General features: G+C 35.7%; 1 protein-coding gene across 3 annotated transcripts in view; it reads left to right on the forward strand.

The window, feature by feature from the left end:
- The window catches only part of INTU (inturned planar cell polarity protein), an 82825-nt gene that overhangs the window by 41770 nt on the left and 25978 nt on the right, over nucleotides 1-15077 (forward strand). For 2 of the 3 annotated variants that reach the window (XM_060105778.1, XM_060105757.1), the window contains exons 4-8: nucleotides 1100-1303; nucleotides 5700-5818; nucleotides 8045-8134; nucleotides 10654-10731; nucleotides 14181-14370. In XM_060105778.1, the coding sequence (XP_059961761.1) occupies nucleotides 1100-1303; nucleotides 5700-5818; nucleotides 8045-8134; nucleotides 10654-10731; nucleotides 14181-14370 (681 nt within the window). The remainder of the gene's footprint in view (nucleotides 1-1099; nucleotides 1304-5699; nucleotides 5819-8044; nucleotides 8135-10653; nucleotides 10732-14180; nucleotides 14371-15077) is intronic. The other variant, XM_060105768.1, reaches the window with a different exon arrangement.

A 15077-nucleotide genomic window follows, 5' to 3' on the forward strand; every position in this document is an offset into this window, starting at 1 on the left:
ATTGACAAATAAAAATCATATATGTTTAGGGTGTACAGTGTGATGGTTTAATATCCTATATTGACCAGACTTCTTTCTTCTTGATCAAGCATGAATTTATTTTTTGACTTTTAAAATTTAATCTAATTAAAGGAGTCATTGCACTTTAATGTCTAAATTTAAAATTTTATAGGTTGTTACAGTTAGAATGTCCTGTCTTACTTATCTGTATTCTGATAAGACTTTAAACATTAGGAACATTTTTTGCCTATATAGCTTGTGATGATGTCCTTGCTACACAAAATTAACTATATTTAGTGAAAACTTCTTTTAGTCAAGATACACACTGGTGCTTCTTTGAAGTAAGCAAGTTATCTTTGGCCAGCTGGCATCTAGTCACATATCTCCTTTTTCAAGGAAAGTTAATTGAGAAGTGGAAGCTACCTTTCAACAACTGGAAAATGGCCACATTCTGGACTCTTACCAATCTTGTTTGACATCAGGCCATGAAATTAAAACTATCTTGACAAAACTGATAGATAATCTTCTTAGGGTCATGGTTCAAGATCTGGCATGTTGATAGTTTTTACTGTCCTTAGCCTTTATTTTAAAGGACCACGAAGAGTGTCTAAGAGAAGAATATTTGAATATCACCTCACTTGAAAGGAGAGCTAATTCTGGTTGTATGAGGTCGCTTTTAATCCTGAATCTCTTCCTTTTACCTTCCCCAGATGAGACAGTGCTATTACCATTCTTAATGTAATGTTACTCTCTATTACGCTATCAGATCATACGAATTTTTGTTTTTCCATGGCATTTCTTGTATTTGTTGTCAGTACTTGGAATAAAATGATTAAGTTTAAACTAATGAACTTATATACAGAGAATTATATATTCTTAATAAATATTTGTAATAATGTGTGCCAGATACTGTCCTAGGACCTGGAGATACAAATATAAATAGAATACACAGTCCCTGCCATCAAGGAGCCCATACTCTAGAATGACTTTTATGCATACTGTGCGTACCTGAGTGAAAGTGCATGTACAGATCCTTCTTTGTGAAAACCACAGCTGATTTTCCTTTGTTGAAAAATCAACAAATTTTAATTTTTTAAAGGTGAAACTGACATTCGAAAATGCATATGCTGTGAAAAAGCAAGCAACTCAACCGAGACAGAAAAAGGCACAGTCAAACACAAGTGATTTAATCAAACTTCCATGGGGAGAAGAGGACAAAGGTACCCAGCAGAATATTCTAAACACTCCTCACATCGTTATGTATCTCACGCTACAGCTCGACTCGGAAACATCAAAGGAAGAGGTGAGTGTCTTCTCAAAAGTGCAAAAGAAAAAAGTAAGGACCTTTTTATAGTCTTCCAAATGATTCTCAGTCATTCTGTGTCTTATGTTTTTGATATGTCTCTTACACACAGCAGTCTTCAAATTGACAAGCTCAATGAGTCCATTTATAGAGATTACTGAAATATTTGAATTTGTTTCTTCTACCTTCTTTAAAAATTTCTATTTGAATTGCTTTTTCCATGATATTTTTTAAACTATACTTGGTTGCTTGTATCATTATTATTCTTGCTGTATATTCTTATTTCTGTTTTCTTGTGATTACTCTAAAAATTTTATCATGTTATTTCTCTTAACAGATTCTAAAGTTAAATACTATCTTAACCCCTTTTCAAAATAATTCAAGGCCTTTAGTACACCTTAACTCCAATTTTCCCCTCTTCACCTACATGCTATTGTCATCAATATTTCAGTGCTATAATTTTTTTAAATTCTACAAGTTGGGCATAATTATACTACTAGTACTACTACTTATTATTATCATATTTTATACATTATAAAACATATAAATTACATATCATAAAATGCATATTTTGTACATCGTATTTCGTACAGATGAGTCATCTTTAAATTTACATATATGCTTGCCATTTTCTTTATTCACTATTCGTAAATCTCAGGCTGACCTTATTTGATCATTTTTCTTCCTAAAACATATACTTTAGGCATCTCTTTTTAATGAAAATCTGTTGGTGATAAATTCTTTTTGTTGTTATTTATTTGATGATGTCTTTTTCACACCTTCTTGAAAGGTAGCTTTATAATTCTACATTGTGAGAATAGGCCAGTCGCTATAACAAACAATCCTAATGTCTCAGTGGCTTAACATAGTAAAAGTTTATTTCTCATTTCAATGTACATGTTCCTGGTCAAATGGCTCAATGATTTGAGCCCTTCATCCAGTGGTTCCATTATTCTCAAGGACTTCAGAGTCCTCTGTTGGATCTTTTCCATCTAGTTGGCCAATGAGAGAAGAGAGAAAGCATGCAATATCACATGGGACATTTCAGAGGCCTAGCTTAAAAGTAGGAACATCACTCCTGTTCATGCTCCAATGCCTAGAACTAGTTATATGGTCTCTCCCAATGCAAGAAGGTGAGAAATATAGTCTTCCTGTGTGACCAGAAAGAAGGTGAAGTCAACACATAGCATTACTTATGCCAACTAGGTAGAAAGTTATTTTCTCTAATCTGTTCGAAGATAGTATTTCTTTGTCTTCTGACTCATAATTGCTGTTAATAAGTCTACTGTTGGTCATTTCTTTTAAGGAATCTTTTATTTTCTTTGTTCAGTTTCTTGCTTCTGGTATGTCCAAACTATTTTTAACCTCTCCATAGTGTTTTTTTGTTTGTTTGTTTGCTTAAACAGTCCTATTTTTATTTTTAGAAGTTCCTGAAAAGTTTTAAACTAATCTACATGCAAATCTGCCATGCTATTCCTAGTAGTCTTTTGTTGTTTGCTTGTCTTAGTGATTCTATACTTTATTTCTCTAAGCATCTCATACGTAGCTCTTCTTCATTCTGTATCTTCCCATTCCAATATCTCTAAGTCCTAATGGGGACTCTGACTTGTTGTGGCTTACCTTGTTATTTCCTTGGGTATCATTGACTAAACTTACTGCTTGATTTTATCTTTGGGAGTCCTGTGGTTCTAAATGGGGAATGCCTTCCTTCAAAGAGAATTTGCTTCTTCTGCTTCTATCACTGACATAGAGCACTTAAGCCTCACTAAAGGGTCTAGGTTTAATGCAATGGTCCTAGGCCCAGCTCACCTACCTAGCCACTGGTAGGTGTCAGCCCTCAAGACAACCTGCCTCTGTCCTTCTGCCCACTACTCACCACTCCCAGCTGAGGCCCCAACTTGCTTTGCAGTGCTGGGGAAGGGGGTTGGAAAGGTATGGAGAAGATGTCATTGGAAACCTCTCCACTTGTTATATATCCAGCAGTTTAACAAGTATTATTTGGCCATGAATCCAGTTGTTTTACAGCACAAGGGTCTCAGAGCATCTAGTTTACCATAATGCTTTGAGCAGAAGTGAGATCTAAAGAGTTTTTACCTAGTTTACATTTCTTTCCTTTTGAAATCCTTGCAGCCTATACTCTCAATGCCAAACCCATTTTATCCAAAGGGTGTATTTCCTTGTGTTGCTTCTTCATATGTCAAAATTTAGCCAATAATTGAACTGGGAAGGAAGGGATTTACTTCTACATATTTTTATAATTTTCTGTGTTCTGAAAAATACATGGAGACCTAGAGTTGATAATTCTAATTTCTTGCACGTTTTACTAGTCCTTTGTATCTTTAGAACAATAAGAAATTTAACCATGTATTAAATAGAACACACAACATATTTCTGGGATGGTAGCATCCTGAATCTTTCTATGTCATCTTGGAGTAGGATAGTGCTGAGGCCTTTTGTCATCCTTGCCTTTCTTTCCATGGGAAAGTGTGTAGATGTTTCTCTAATGAACAGGTTTCTGTCTGTCGACAGCCCTGTATCAATACTGTAATTAGGAGAGGCTTTTTATTCTTACTGAACAGAGTGGAAACTGCTGCAAATGCATGCTATTAATGAGTGCTTTAAAATACAGCTAATTAGGGAAGAGATATGGGAACATATGTATATGTATAACTGATTCACTTTGTTATAAAGCAGAAACTAACACACCACTGTAAAGCAATTATACTCCAATAAAGACGAAAAAAAAAATACAGCTAATTAAATTGGTTAGGAACTGTAGAGCTTGCCAGCTCTTGAATTGTGAGGCTTTCTGGGCTGGTCGCAGCAGAGGTTGGAATAGAGACTTTCTCAAATGACCTTTGTACTCCGGTATTAGTTATTTTACAATTAAATGTCATAGGGTCATTTTGTTTTCATGTGAGTTACATATTTAATAACAGCTTCTTTTCTTCAAGTTACAAGATTTGGACATTTTTTTAAAAATGGATCAAAGACTATATGGTTATTTGTTTAAAGTGGTTTTTGGTATTTGGCTAAATACAGTAAGTTTATTTACCAGTTAAGGTTTAAATTTATCAAGTAGACATAACAGATGATCTTCACTGGTGTTTGAGTTAATTTCTAGAGATAAAATGTTTTACAATAGTTTTACACTATTACAGAAATTTTGAGTTGTTAGGCAGACTGTATTTGGCCCACATAATTCCATAGCAATTTTCATGTACTGAATGTGCTTAATAAGTATAAAAAACAGATGTGTCCAGTTTATTTATATTTTATCCTAACGTAAAAGTTGCGAAGGCATGGACTCCAAGTCGCATAATTATTTCTTGTAAAGAGAGACCAAAGCAAAGTGTAGAATGCTCTTTAGAGAGAGAACCAAAGAAAAGATACAGTATTTTAAGAGTTTGGGCTTTCAATAATGGCTATGTTAATATTTATGGATATTGTTATTAAGTAGCATAACTGGAAATTACTCTGAATTCTCTATGGTTTCTATCTAGAAATTTTAATTTTGCCTGCTTTTAATTTGTCTTGTGAGAAAAATAGCATGTTGCTTTAAGTAATAGCAAAAAAGTGAGGTACAGAATGATTCAATCCATCATGTAAAAGTACTAGCAATGCATATCTTGATTTTGCAATTTATAAAAATGAAATTTTTAAAAAACTGTGTGTTTCCTGGGAATATGCTCTTCTTGAAAATAGAAGACTATTAAGCATTTTGTGAATAATCTTATGGATTTAGTATTTTCCGTAATTTAAAATGTCTCTCTTTTAAAGTTTGAATACAGATTAATTTGTGGTGGGCAAACGCTTTCAAATTTAAACAGAAGATTTTATAATATCATAATACTTCTTTCTTCCTGTCTGCATGACTTTAATTTAATTTTGTATTCTCACTCTGTAAGTTTAATTGCAGTCTTGTCTTGTGTTTCAATAAAGATTTAATGGTTTCACCAAAGATGAAGCTTATCTTAAAGACTCCTAAAATTTACATTTGGTGTCTGTGTGCATATGTAACCACAGGAGATAAGAATATCTATATAATGAAATATAAATATTAGTATTTTAATTTATTGTAAAGGGAGATTAATGTTTGAAACATTGTTTGCAATTAGTTGTAATTATTCCAACTAATCACTGTCCTACTCAGCATATGTATCATGACTAATTTTGACAGTCTCTAACTTACTTTCAAATGTGGTATTTTAAATACTAGGTAATGTGTTAAAATTCCAGGCATACTTCTCTCCTTATGTTTGAATAAACCTCCCACTGAAGCTGAAAGGAATCTTTTTTTTTTTTTCCTTAATTTGAAGTCTGAACTTGCCATGAAAAATATAACGGTTGGAAAATTTGGGGGGAATTGACATTTCTATTTCTTTGTATTTAACAGCAGGAAATCCTATATCATTATCCAGTATCTGATGCATCTCAGAAACTTAAAAGTGTGAGAGGGATATTTCTCACACTCTGTGACATGTTGGAAAATGTAACTGGGACACAAGTTACTAGGTAATAATTGATTTTTATTTAGCTTTAATTCTCTTTCTCTCAAGTTCTTTACCTTAATTCTGACAAACAAAATACTAAGACAGGTATCTATTATACAAATATATTTGTATCTATAATGTAAATATTTATATGGCAGATATGATGTCTGCAGATATTTTGTTTCTCACCTAGGTTATTTCTACTAATCATCTATTTAAAGTGTAGGTTCCTAGTACAGTTGTAGATCTGGATGTTTTGGACTTTAACAAAATTGGATTAATGACTATACTTGAGAATTTCTTCGTGAAGGCAGTCTCTGTTAAGCACAGCATTATGATGAGTTTGGGCTTTTTTATGACTTTATCTTGATTATTAACTTGCTTGACAATAGCTTTGTGGTTGGTAAGGATGACTGAATACTGAATTTTTCATATAGTTCAAAATATTTTGTTCTGTTCTTAGAACAATGATAGAAAACACACAATACACATACACTTTAGGAAGAGTATTCAGAAGGCAGTATCATCTGTGCAAGTTCACTCAGTGATGGATAAGCAAACTGGTGTTAAATAACTTTTTGAAAGTTGATTATAGAGCCACACATCCCATTCCATGTTGATTTATCAAGTCTTGACTTTGAAATATTATAGTTAACTTATGGAAAAAGGAGGCTCAAAGTTTTTGAGTTTTGTTTTTGCTTTATTTCATAAAATAGATCTATAGATTATAAACCATTTTTCTTCGTTAATATTTCAACAATTTCAGACTTTACCAAAATAGTTTATCTCAAACTTTAAGAGCTCCTTAATATTGACAGAATATCAAATTGGATTTTCTAGGCTTTAATTTTTCTTTTCCCATCTTCTGATTAAAATGACACCTCTAGGACTTTTTTTTTTGAAGTATATCGTTGGCTTACAATGTCGTGTCAGTTTCAGGTGTACAGCACAGTGATTCAGTTATACACACACACATATATATATATTCTTTTTCAGATTCTTTTCCCTCTATAATAGGTAATTACAAAATATTGAGTGTAGTTCCCTGTGCTATACAGTAGGTCCTTGTCTAGGATTTTAATAGATGGGATCTGCAGGATAACGGGAAGAATTTCCTTGTTTTTCTAAATGAAAGTGATGTTTAACTCTGGGACTTTTAGTACAGTGTATATAGAAAAGATTAGTTCATTTCAGAATACTAGTAACCGAGGCTCCATTTAGTCTATAAATTCACATTTATAAAAGCATGTGATAGGCCTTTTAAAATTTTTTTAAATTGCTTTATTGAGATATAGTTCAGGGCTTCCCTGGTGGCGCAGTGGTTGAGAGTCCGCCTGCCGATGCAGAGAACACGGGTTCGTGCCCCGGTCCGGGAAGATCCCACATGCCATGGAGCAGCTGGGCCCGTGAGCCATGGCCGCTGAGCCTGCACGTCCGGAGCCTGTGCTCCGCAACAGGAGAGGCCACAACAGTGAGAGGCCCGCATACCGCAAAAAAAAAAAAAAAGAGAGAGAGATAGTTCATATATCATACAATTCACCCACTTAAAGTGTACAATTCAATGGTTTTTGTATATTCGAAGATATGTGAAACCATCACCAGAGTCAGTTTTAGAACATTTTTTTATCTCAAAGAGGAACCCTGTACCTTTTAGCTATCAATGCACCTACGCCACCCCAAGCCCTAAGCAACCCTTAATCTACTTGCTGTCTCTATAGCTTTCCCTATTCTGGACATTTCCTAAGAATGGAATTGAAATATGTTGTTATTTGTGACTAGCTTCTTTCACTTAGCATAATGTTTTTAAGGTGCAGGACTCATTTTTAATCTTATTAGTAAGGAAATGTGTTTAAGTTTCCCCATGTGGAAACCAGTAAATATATAGAGAAAAACTTTTTTTGTGAAAGAATATGAAAATAATTATTATTTCAGGGATTCCTTGGAAGCTTTCTTTTGAAAAAAAATTGCGTATAGTCAGTTAATGTTAGCAAAAGAATTTCAACATATTTTTGCTGTAATGGGTCTACTTTTGTTTGACCTAGAGTTTTTTGTGGGTTTTTATATTTCAGAATATGTTTTTGTTGTACAATTCCTTGCCTTTTCTGTGTGGCAGGTATATGCCAAGAAATTTGCTGATTAAGCGTGAAGTTCTTAAATCATACCATATGTAATCTTTTATGAATGACTGTTTATAATTTTATGACATTTAAAGATGTTCTAATTTCATTTTGACTCTATTTCTTTTTAGCTCATCCCTTCTTTTAAATGGGAAACAAATTCATGTAGCTTATTGGAAAGAATCTGACAAGCTGTTGTTAATTGGCCTGCCTGCTGAGGAGTAAGTTGAGATGCTTGTTTACCTTAAAATCATTTCTAAAATACTGCTAACAAAGTCTGTTTCATTAAAATGATGACATTTTTGTCAAAGGTAAACTCAAGAAGTTTTACAATTTAAAGGTTTGCTGCACTAGTATAATGGCTACCTGTGTTCATTTGGTATGAATAGTATAGAAAGGTACCAGGAAGGCCCAGCTAGACCAATTAGTAAGGGTGGAGGCCGTCAATACACTTTCCTCTGAGATATGGCCAGTACAGAGGTGGCTGAGAGATGAGCTTGTCCTCTGCTCAAACTTTTGACAGTATCGTGGTTTGGATTTTGCATGTTTACAGTTTTTTACTGTTGATGATTTTAGAGAATTAAGGGTCAGCAGAGAGGCGTTTTGCCTCGATGTTGAGCACCTTTGACCAAATAATGAATATTTATCTTTAAAGTGACTTCTCTAATGATATGTCTTATATTATCATGGTCTCCTTCTTAACTTTTTTGCAAGTATTTTGAAAAATGTCTTATTTTAATAGTTGGAGGTAAGAGCAGGGCTGACCATTTATACATTTGGTAGAAGTGAGTTACTAAATCAAGCCCACACTCAAAGGGGAAGAGTATCAAACAACTGTGGACTTGTTTTAACACCACAAAGAGGAATTCCAAAGGAGGCTTCAGTGAAAAATATCAGTTATTATGTTTTAAAGTGGTCTTTAATTTTGGACAGAAAGAGATATGATCTATCATAAATGTGAGATTCAAAACTTTTAACATGAGGGGATAGTGGTGCCATTATATATGTTAAATGATGGCTCTCTTTTACCAGCTAATGTGCATTTTTCTGTCTAAAACCCTGCTCGGAGACTGCCCTATGCCAATGGGTTGGATCGTGAAAAACTGAGTTGTTTTGAAAGAACAAGAATCGGATAATATCCAGAATAAGATACCTTAGGGTGTGGTGGCAGGGTGAAACATCTGCCTTTTGACTTTCATAGTAGCCCAAAAGGCAAAAGACAAGACACAGATAATACAATGGTGAGATAAGGTAGTGTGGGCAGTTAGACAGCAGAGAGGAAGGCCCAGCTAAGGAACTGAGCAGAGACTGCTTCCCCACTTTCTGATGCCACCAGCCAGATTAGTTAGGCAGACAGAGCCAGCTTCCAGGAGAGGTTTTACCCGAAGCCAAAAAAGGACTGTCACTGCTGAGCTCTGGATTCAGGTTGTGCTGGTTAGGGGATGCTTTAGCCAATTCTCAACCTTTGTTTCCCGGGGTGGGAGTGGGGAGGCGGGGTCTTCCCTAAATACTTATGTCATCCCTATCCTAGAGAACTTGGCTTGTTAAGTTGGAATGAATTCGAAGGTCCTCCTCCTTCTCTATCCTGAGCTTCAGGTCAGAAATAGCCCTAGCCACCTCTTTACCCAGTTCTCTTACTGCTCATAGCCACCACCCCGTACCAAACTCCTTTCCTTATTGCATCTTGTTTCACATGACTGTGGAAGGTAGTTATTATTATTCTCCTTTGTTTAGACTGGGAAACAGAGTATTGAGAGGTCATGCACAAGCACCTCCTCAGTGTCAATTTATATGTCTCTGTATCTCCAGCATCGTACAGATGGTTTGTAATTGAACTCTGGCAGCCCTGGGATTGTTTTTCCCTTGTCTGTCTTAATGCCACAGTCTGTCCTTTCTTTCTTCACCACTGTGCCTTTTACAAGCAGGATGAGAAAAGTGTTGCCTCCTCACCCAGGATACAGTGGAGCAGATGCTCCAGGAACATGTGTTTTCATGAGGGGAGATCATCTTCCTGTGACAGCTGCAGTCAATAGCGGGGACCTAACCAGGAAGACAGTGTGAGGTAGTGGAGAGAGTAACCTTGGAGCTAAGGAAATGAATGCCCACCAGCAGGTTCTATTCCCTGGGTGTGCCTGCAGAAGTTGCTTAACTTCTTAAACCTCAGTTATACCCACTGGTATAATGGGAATAAAAGACCTGCTCTGTAAAATTCTTACAAGGCTTCAATGAGAAAATGTTAAGTTCATTTCTTTCCTTTCTCCTACTTTCTTTCCTTTCTCTTTCATTTAAGAGTGTCTTTTTGTCACAAGAATTAGAGGTTAAGTTGAGATCCGAGTATTACTGGGAAGTGTCAAGAATTTTAACATTTCTTTCTATAGGCCCAGATACTGAACCAGCTGCTTTATACACATTAATTTTATTTAATCCTCAGAATGAACCTGAGAAGGCTTAGTGATTATGGTCCCATTTTACACATAAAGGAAATTGAACCCTGAGGGGGTTAACTAATCTCCATATAGATGGTGATATAAAAGTGCCTACTTGTAGAACCCCAGATATAGACATCAAACTCTTTAATTGCTAATGCAGGAAACAACTATTATACACAGCTATACTCACAGTTAACACACATGCTTCTCATATTCTTTACGTATAAAATGTAAAGATGATCTGCTTCTTTTATATTATGAATCAATTGATTATGTTATAAATGAACAGATGTATTTTTGCTTCTTTTTAGAGTTCCTCTTCCTCAGCTAAGGAATATGATTGAAGATGTTGCCCAAACCTTAAAATTTATGTATGGTTCTTTAGATAGGTAAGTACTTCTTTGAATTGAACCTCAAGTTTTAAGTATATGATTCTAAATCACTTTTTTGCACTTAATAGTGTTCCTTGGTTGTCAAGTTAGTTGTTTGGGTTTTTTCTTATGATTATTATTATTTTCTCATCCTTCATGACTGGCTTTTATTTTACAGCTCTAGGCAGTTTTTCATTGGATCCATTGCTTTTTCTTTTTTGGTCTCATATGTTACTTTTGTGAAATAGTGATGTAACCACAATTATATTCTGATTTGATGTATTTTTGTAGGGGCAAATGTAAGAGCATTTCTTCAGAACAGGTACAGAAAAGAGTAAGAAGTTTTTTGTGTTTTCCTCTGATTATAACATTGTCAAATTCACTATCCTAAAATGTGATACTTTTTCCTTAAAAAAAATTTTAGTAAAAAAAATGTATGTGCTATTAAAATAAATAAAAGACATGGTAGAGAAGGTAAATGTCTATTTAGTTTCATGTATATTCTTCCATATATTTTCTATATAATATGAGTATACATACTCTTTTTTTACACATGTGGGCTCATATTATGCATATTTTTCTGCTTCTTGCTTTGTTTTTATAAATTTTTTTCATATAAATTTATTTATTTTTATTTTTGGCTGCCTTGGGTCTTCATTGCTGCACGTGGGCTTTCTCTAGTTGCGGCGAGCAGGGGCTCCTCTTCGTTGCGATGCGCGAGCTTCTCACTGTGGTGGCTTCTGTTTGTTGCAGATCATGGGCTCTAGGTGCACCGGCTTCAGTAGCTGTGGCTTGCAGGCTCAGTAGTTGTGGCTTGCGGGCTCTAGAGCACAGGCTCAGTAGTTGTGGCTCATGGGCTTAGATGCTCCACAGCATGTGGGATCTTCCCGGGCCAGGGCTCAAACCCGTGTCCCCTGCATTGGCAGGCGGATTCTTAACCACTGCACCACCAGGGAAGCCCTGCTTCTTGCTTTTTCAACCTTGCAGTATGTGATGTATCTTTCTTGATCTGAAAGAGGAAATTTGGGGTAACCGTTTAATATTTGAACATGTAAAATTATGGATGGAAAATCGATGTTTGTAAGTCTCAGTACTTCAGAGGGCTAAAATGATGCCTTTGCTTTCAAAGCTTTAAGAGTATATCAATATAAAAATTCAAAGACAGTTTATACATCTTTCCAAACCATAGTAGTATCAGATCTCTGTTTATCTAGAGTAGATCTTTATTGTCACTGTTCTCAAAGCCGCCTAAAGGAATTTTTTATGATGATGCCATCTGAGAAAATTGTCTAATTTGCAGTATTTTCCTCCAGGAAAATACATACACCTCCCTCTCAAACCCAATTACTTATTAGCATTTTCCAAATGTGTGAACTACAAAAGACTGGGCAGCCATATACAGTGCTTTTACCTTTTACTAATAAGAAAAATTTTAACCAATAAAGAGTATAAACGCTTAAGGTGGTTATAAACTACCTCCTTAAATTTATACTAGATGAACAAACCTTGCTATGTTTTGCCCTAATTGAAGCTTTCTATTTTCATAAAACTAGAGATAATCAAAGATTAAGTTCCTGCAATGAATTCTGTATATGAAGATAAAGCAATTGGAGTTGTTCTGCAAATTCCAATGGAGTAGGTTGGGGGCAGAGGGACTCTTAATTTCTCTGAATTTCATTTTGAAATTTAGCTTCCATTGATTTGGAAGTATCTCCACGTTGACAGCAAATTTAAGTAGTTTCTTCTTGCCTAGGTGGGAATTTGAAAGGCAAACTAAGATAATAAATGTAAAGATCCACTGAGTTCTTAAAACCAAGAAGCACTATGGATCCAAGATATTGTTAATAGTCATTTTGCAATATTTTTTTAATCACAAGGTTTTTTTCTGATTATGAAAGATATTAAAGGCCATTGTGAAAAATTATGAAAAGACTAAAATGTCCAAAAACTTAAATTATCTTTTTCAAGTTGTGAGCTGGTTAGTTCCCTGTGAGCCACAGAAAACTGATTATACATTAATAAAGTTTAGTGTTGTGATCAAATTAAAGATATAAGTATCCTTCATCATTCCCAGCCAATCCATCAGCAAATCCGAACCAGTCTGTCTCCAAAACACATCTCAAATCCATCCATTTCTCCCCATCTTCACTATTACCCTGTCCACCGCCATCTCTCACTACTACAGTAACTTCCTGATTTCCTTGCCTCCATTCTTGCCTCTTTAATTTCCAAAGTTACAGTGACCTTTCTACATTATTATCTGGCTCCCACATACCTTTCTGATTTCAGATCTCAATCCACACCACCCCTCTGTATTGTTCTGCAGGCACCCTGGACAAACTTGTTCCCACCCTGGGCTTTTGCACTCTTCCCTCTCATTAGACCTTCTTGACATTGGGATCTCAGCTTAAATGCCCTGTTCTCAAGAGACCCTTCCCTAACCATTTGATCCAAAATAGCCAACCAGTCACCTCACCCATTTAGATGGTCCTGTTCTCTGCTTAGGCCTTTGTACAAGTTCATGTTTTTACTTTTTGTTCATTTGTTGTCATTCTCCAGTAGAACGTGAGCTCCGTGGGAGCAGAGACCTTCTCTTTTGTCTTGATATTTTTACTGCTGTACTTCCATCAATGAGAATAGTTCCTGAAACATAGTAGGCACTCAAGTAATTAGTTGAATGAATCAGTGAATATTATTCTGATATATTAATGGTATATATACCAGTTATTGTGTTATCCAGTACTTTATACCAGTGAATGGTTGTAGGTAATACTATATGCTACTTTTACATGGCTAAAACCAAGTTGTCTTTTTTTTTCAAGAGTTTTTAAATAGTTATGCCTTCATTACTGAAGAGGGGAGGAAATAGGCTAATTATGTATTTACTGCATACCAGTAAGTAATAAGCATAATAAGTACTTACTATGTACTGGTACTTTGCATGAGAGTTAGATTGTATTATCCCCATTTTTACAGAGTTGGGGCCAAAGTTCAGAGAAAAGTTAAATGATTTCCCTGTGAGATTTACCTAGTAAAAGCAGTGATAAGATTCAAAGTCAGATCTGTTCTATTACAAAGCTCAAAATCTCTTTGTTATCCCGTGTTGCCGGAAAGATACTGGGACTTGTAAATGGTTGAGAGATAGTCAGAGGTAAAAGCGAGTTACATTTTCTGCAAAAAGGGAACTTCAGCCTTCTGTTATAGATATACCACTTGTGTTAGCCCTTTGGTTTTCCCGTAGTACCATCTGCCCTATGTATTTGAGAATAGGCTTTAGGGTAAAAAATACTGACAGGGTGAATTTCTTAACACACTCCATCAGTAACATAGCAGTAATTCTTATTAAGGGAGGAGAAGTAAGGAAGAGAACCTATGTAGTTAGGAAAGATCCAGTCCCCTTAGGAGCTTACAAGCAATGACGACCATTTCTGTATGTTGTTCTAACTTTACAGCTCTTGTTTTTTCAGTGCCTTTTGCCAGGTTGAGAATGTTCCTCGTTTGGATCATTTTTTCAGCTTGTTCTTCCAAAGAGCACTTCAGCCTGCTAAACTACATTCCAGTGCCAGTCCCAGTACACAACAATATGATGCTTCCAGTGCAGTACTTTTAGACAATCTCCCTGGAGTTCGGTGGCTCACACTTCCACAGGATATTAAGGTAATCTTAGGTGTCATAAATAAGAATCAGAGCCAGTTGCCTTATATTCTTTTTTTTTTTCTTTGTGGTATGCGGGCCTCTCACTGTTGTGGCCTCTCCCGTTGCGGAGCACAGGCTCCGGACGCGCAGGCTCAGCGGCCATGGCTCACGGGCCCAGCCACTGCGCAGCATGTGGAATCCTCCCAGACCGGGGCACGAACCCGTGTCCCCTGCATCGGCAGGCAGACTCTCAACCACTGCGCCACCAGGGAAGCCCGCCTTATATTCTTTATCTTCTCTCTCTCTTTTTCTTTTCTGAGGCTTTTTGTTATTTTCAGGGTTATGGGTAAGAGTTAAAGGGGCAATTGGTTGATAAGGTAGGAGGTTCAGTGCAGTGAACTTTTTCTTTCTAAATAGAAATTAGCTCTTTCATATTACTTTAACATTTAAGCTTTGTTCAAACTTGGAATACTTTTCAGAAATCGTAATTATGTGGTGTGTTTACTTTTGAATTTTGTGATTTAGATTTTATAATGCAGGGTCATCGAGTCAGGTAGATGAAATGACTGGCTAACAAATTAATAATAGCAAAATCTTTGTTTACATGAACATTTGTAATTAGCTTTTGCCCTGTGCCAGAGATAGATCACTAAAGGTAAGATTCATGATGGTTAAACATTATCAATGTGACTTTAGTCATTTCTGTACATCCAAAATAACTTTACTGT

This window comes from Mesoplodon densirostris, chromosome 1 (genome assembly GCF_025265405.1).
Source record: "Mesoplodon densirostris isolate mMesDen1 chromosome 1, mMesDen1 primary haplotype, whole genome shotgun sequence".
In the NCBI taxonomy this organism is placed as follows: Eukaryota; Metazoa; Chordata; class Mammalia; order Artiodactyla; family Ziphiidae; genus Mesoplodon; species Mesoplodon densirostris.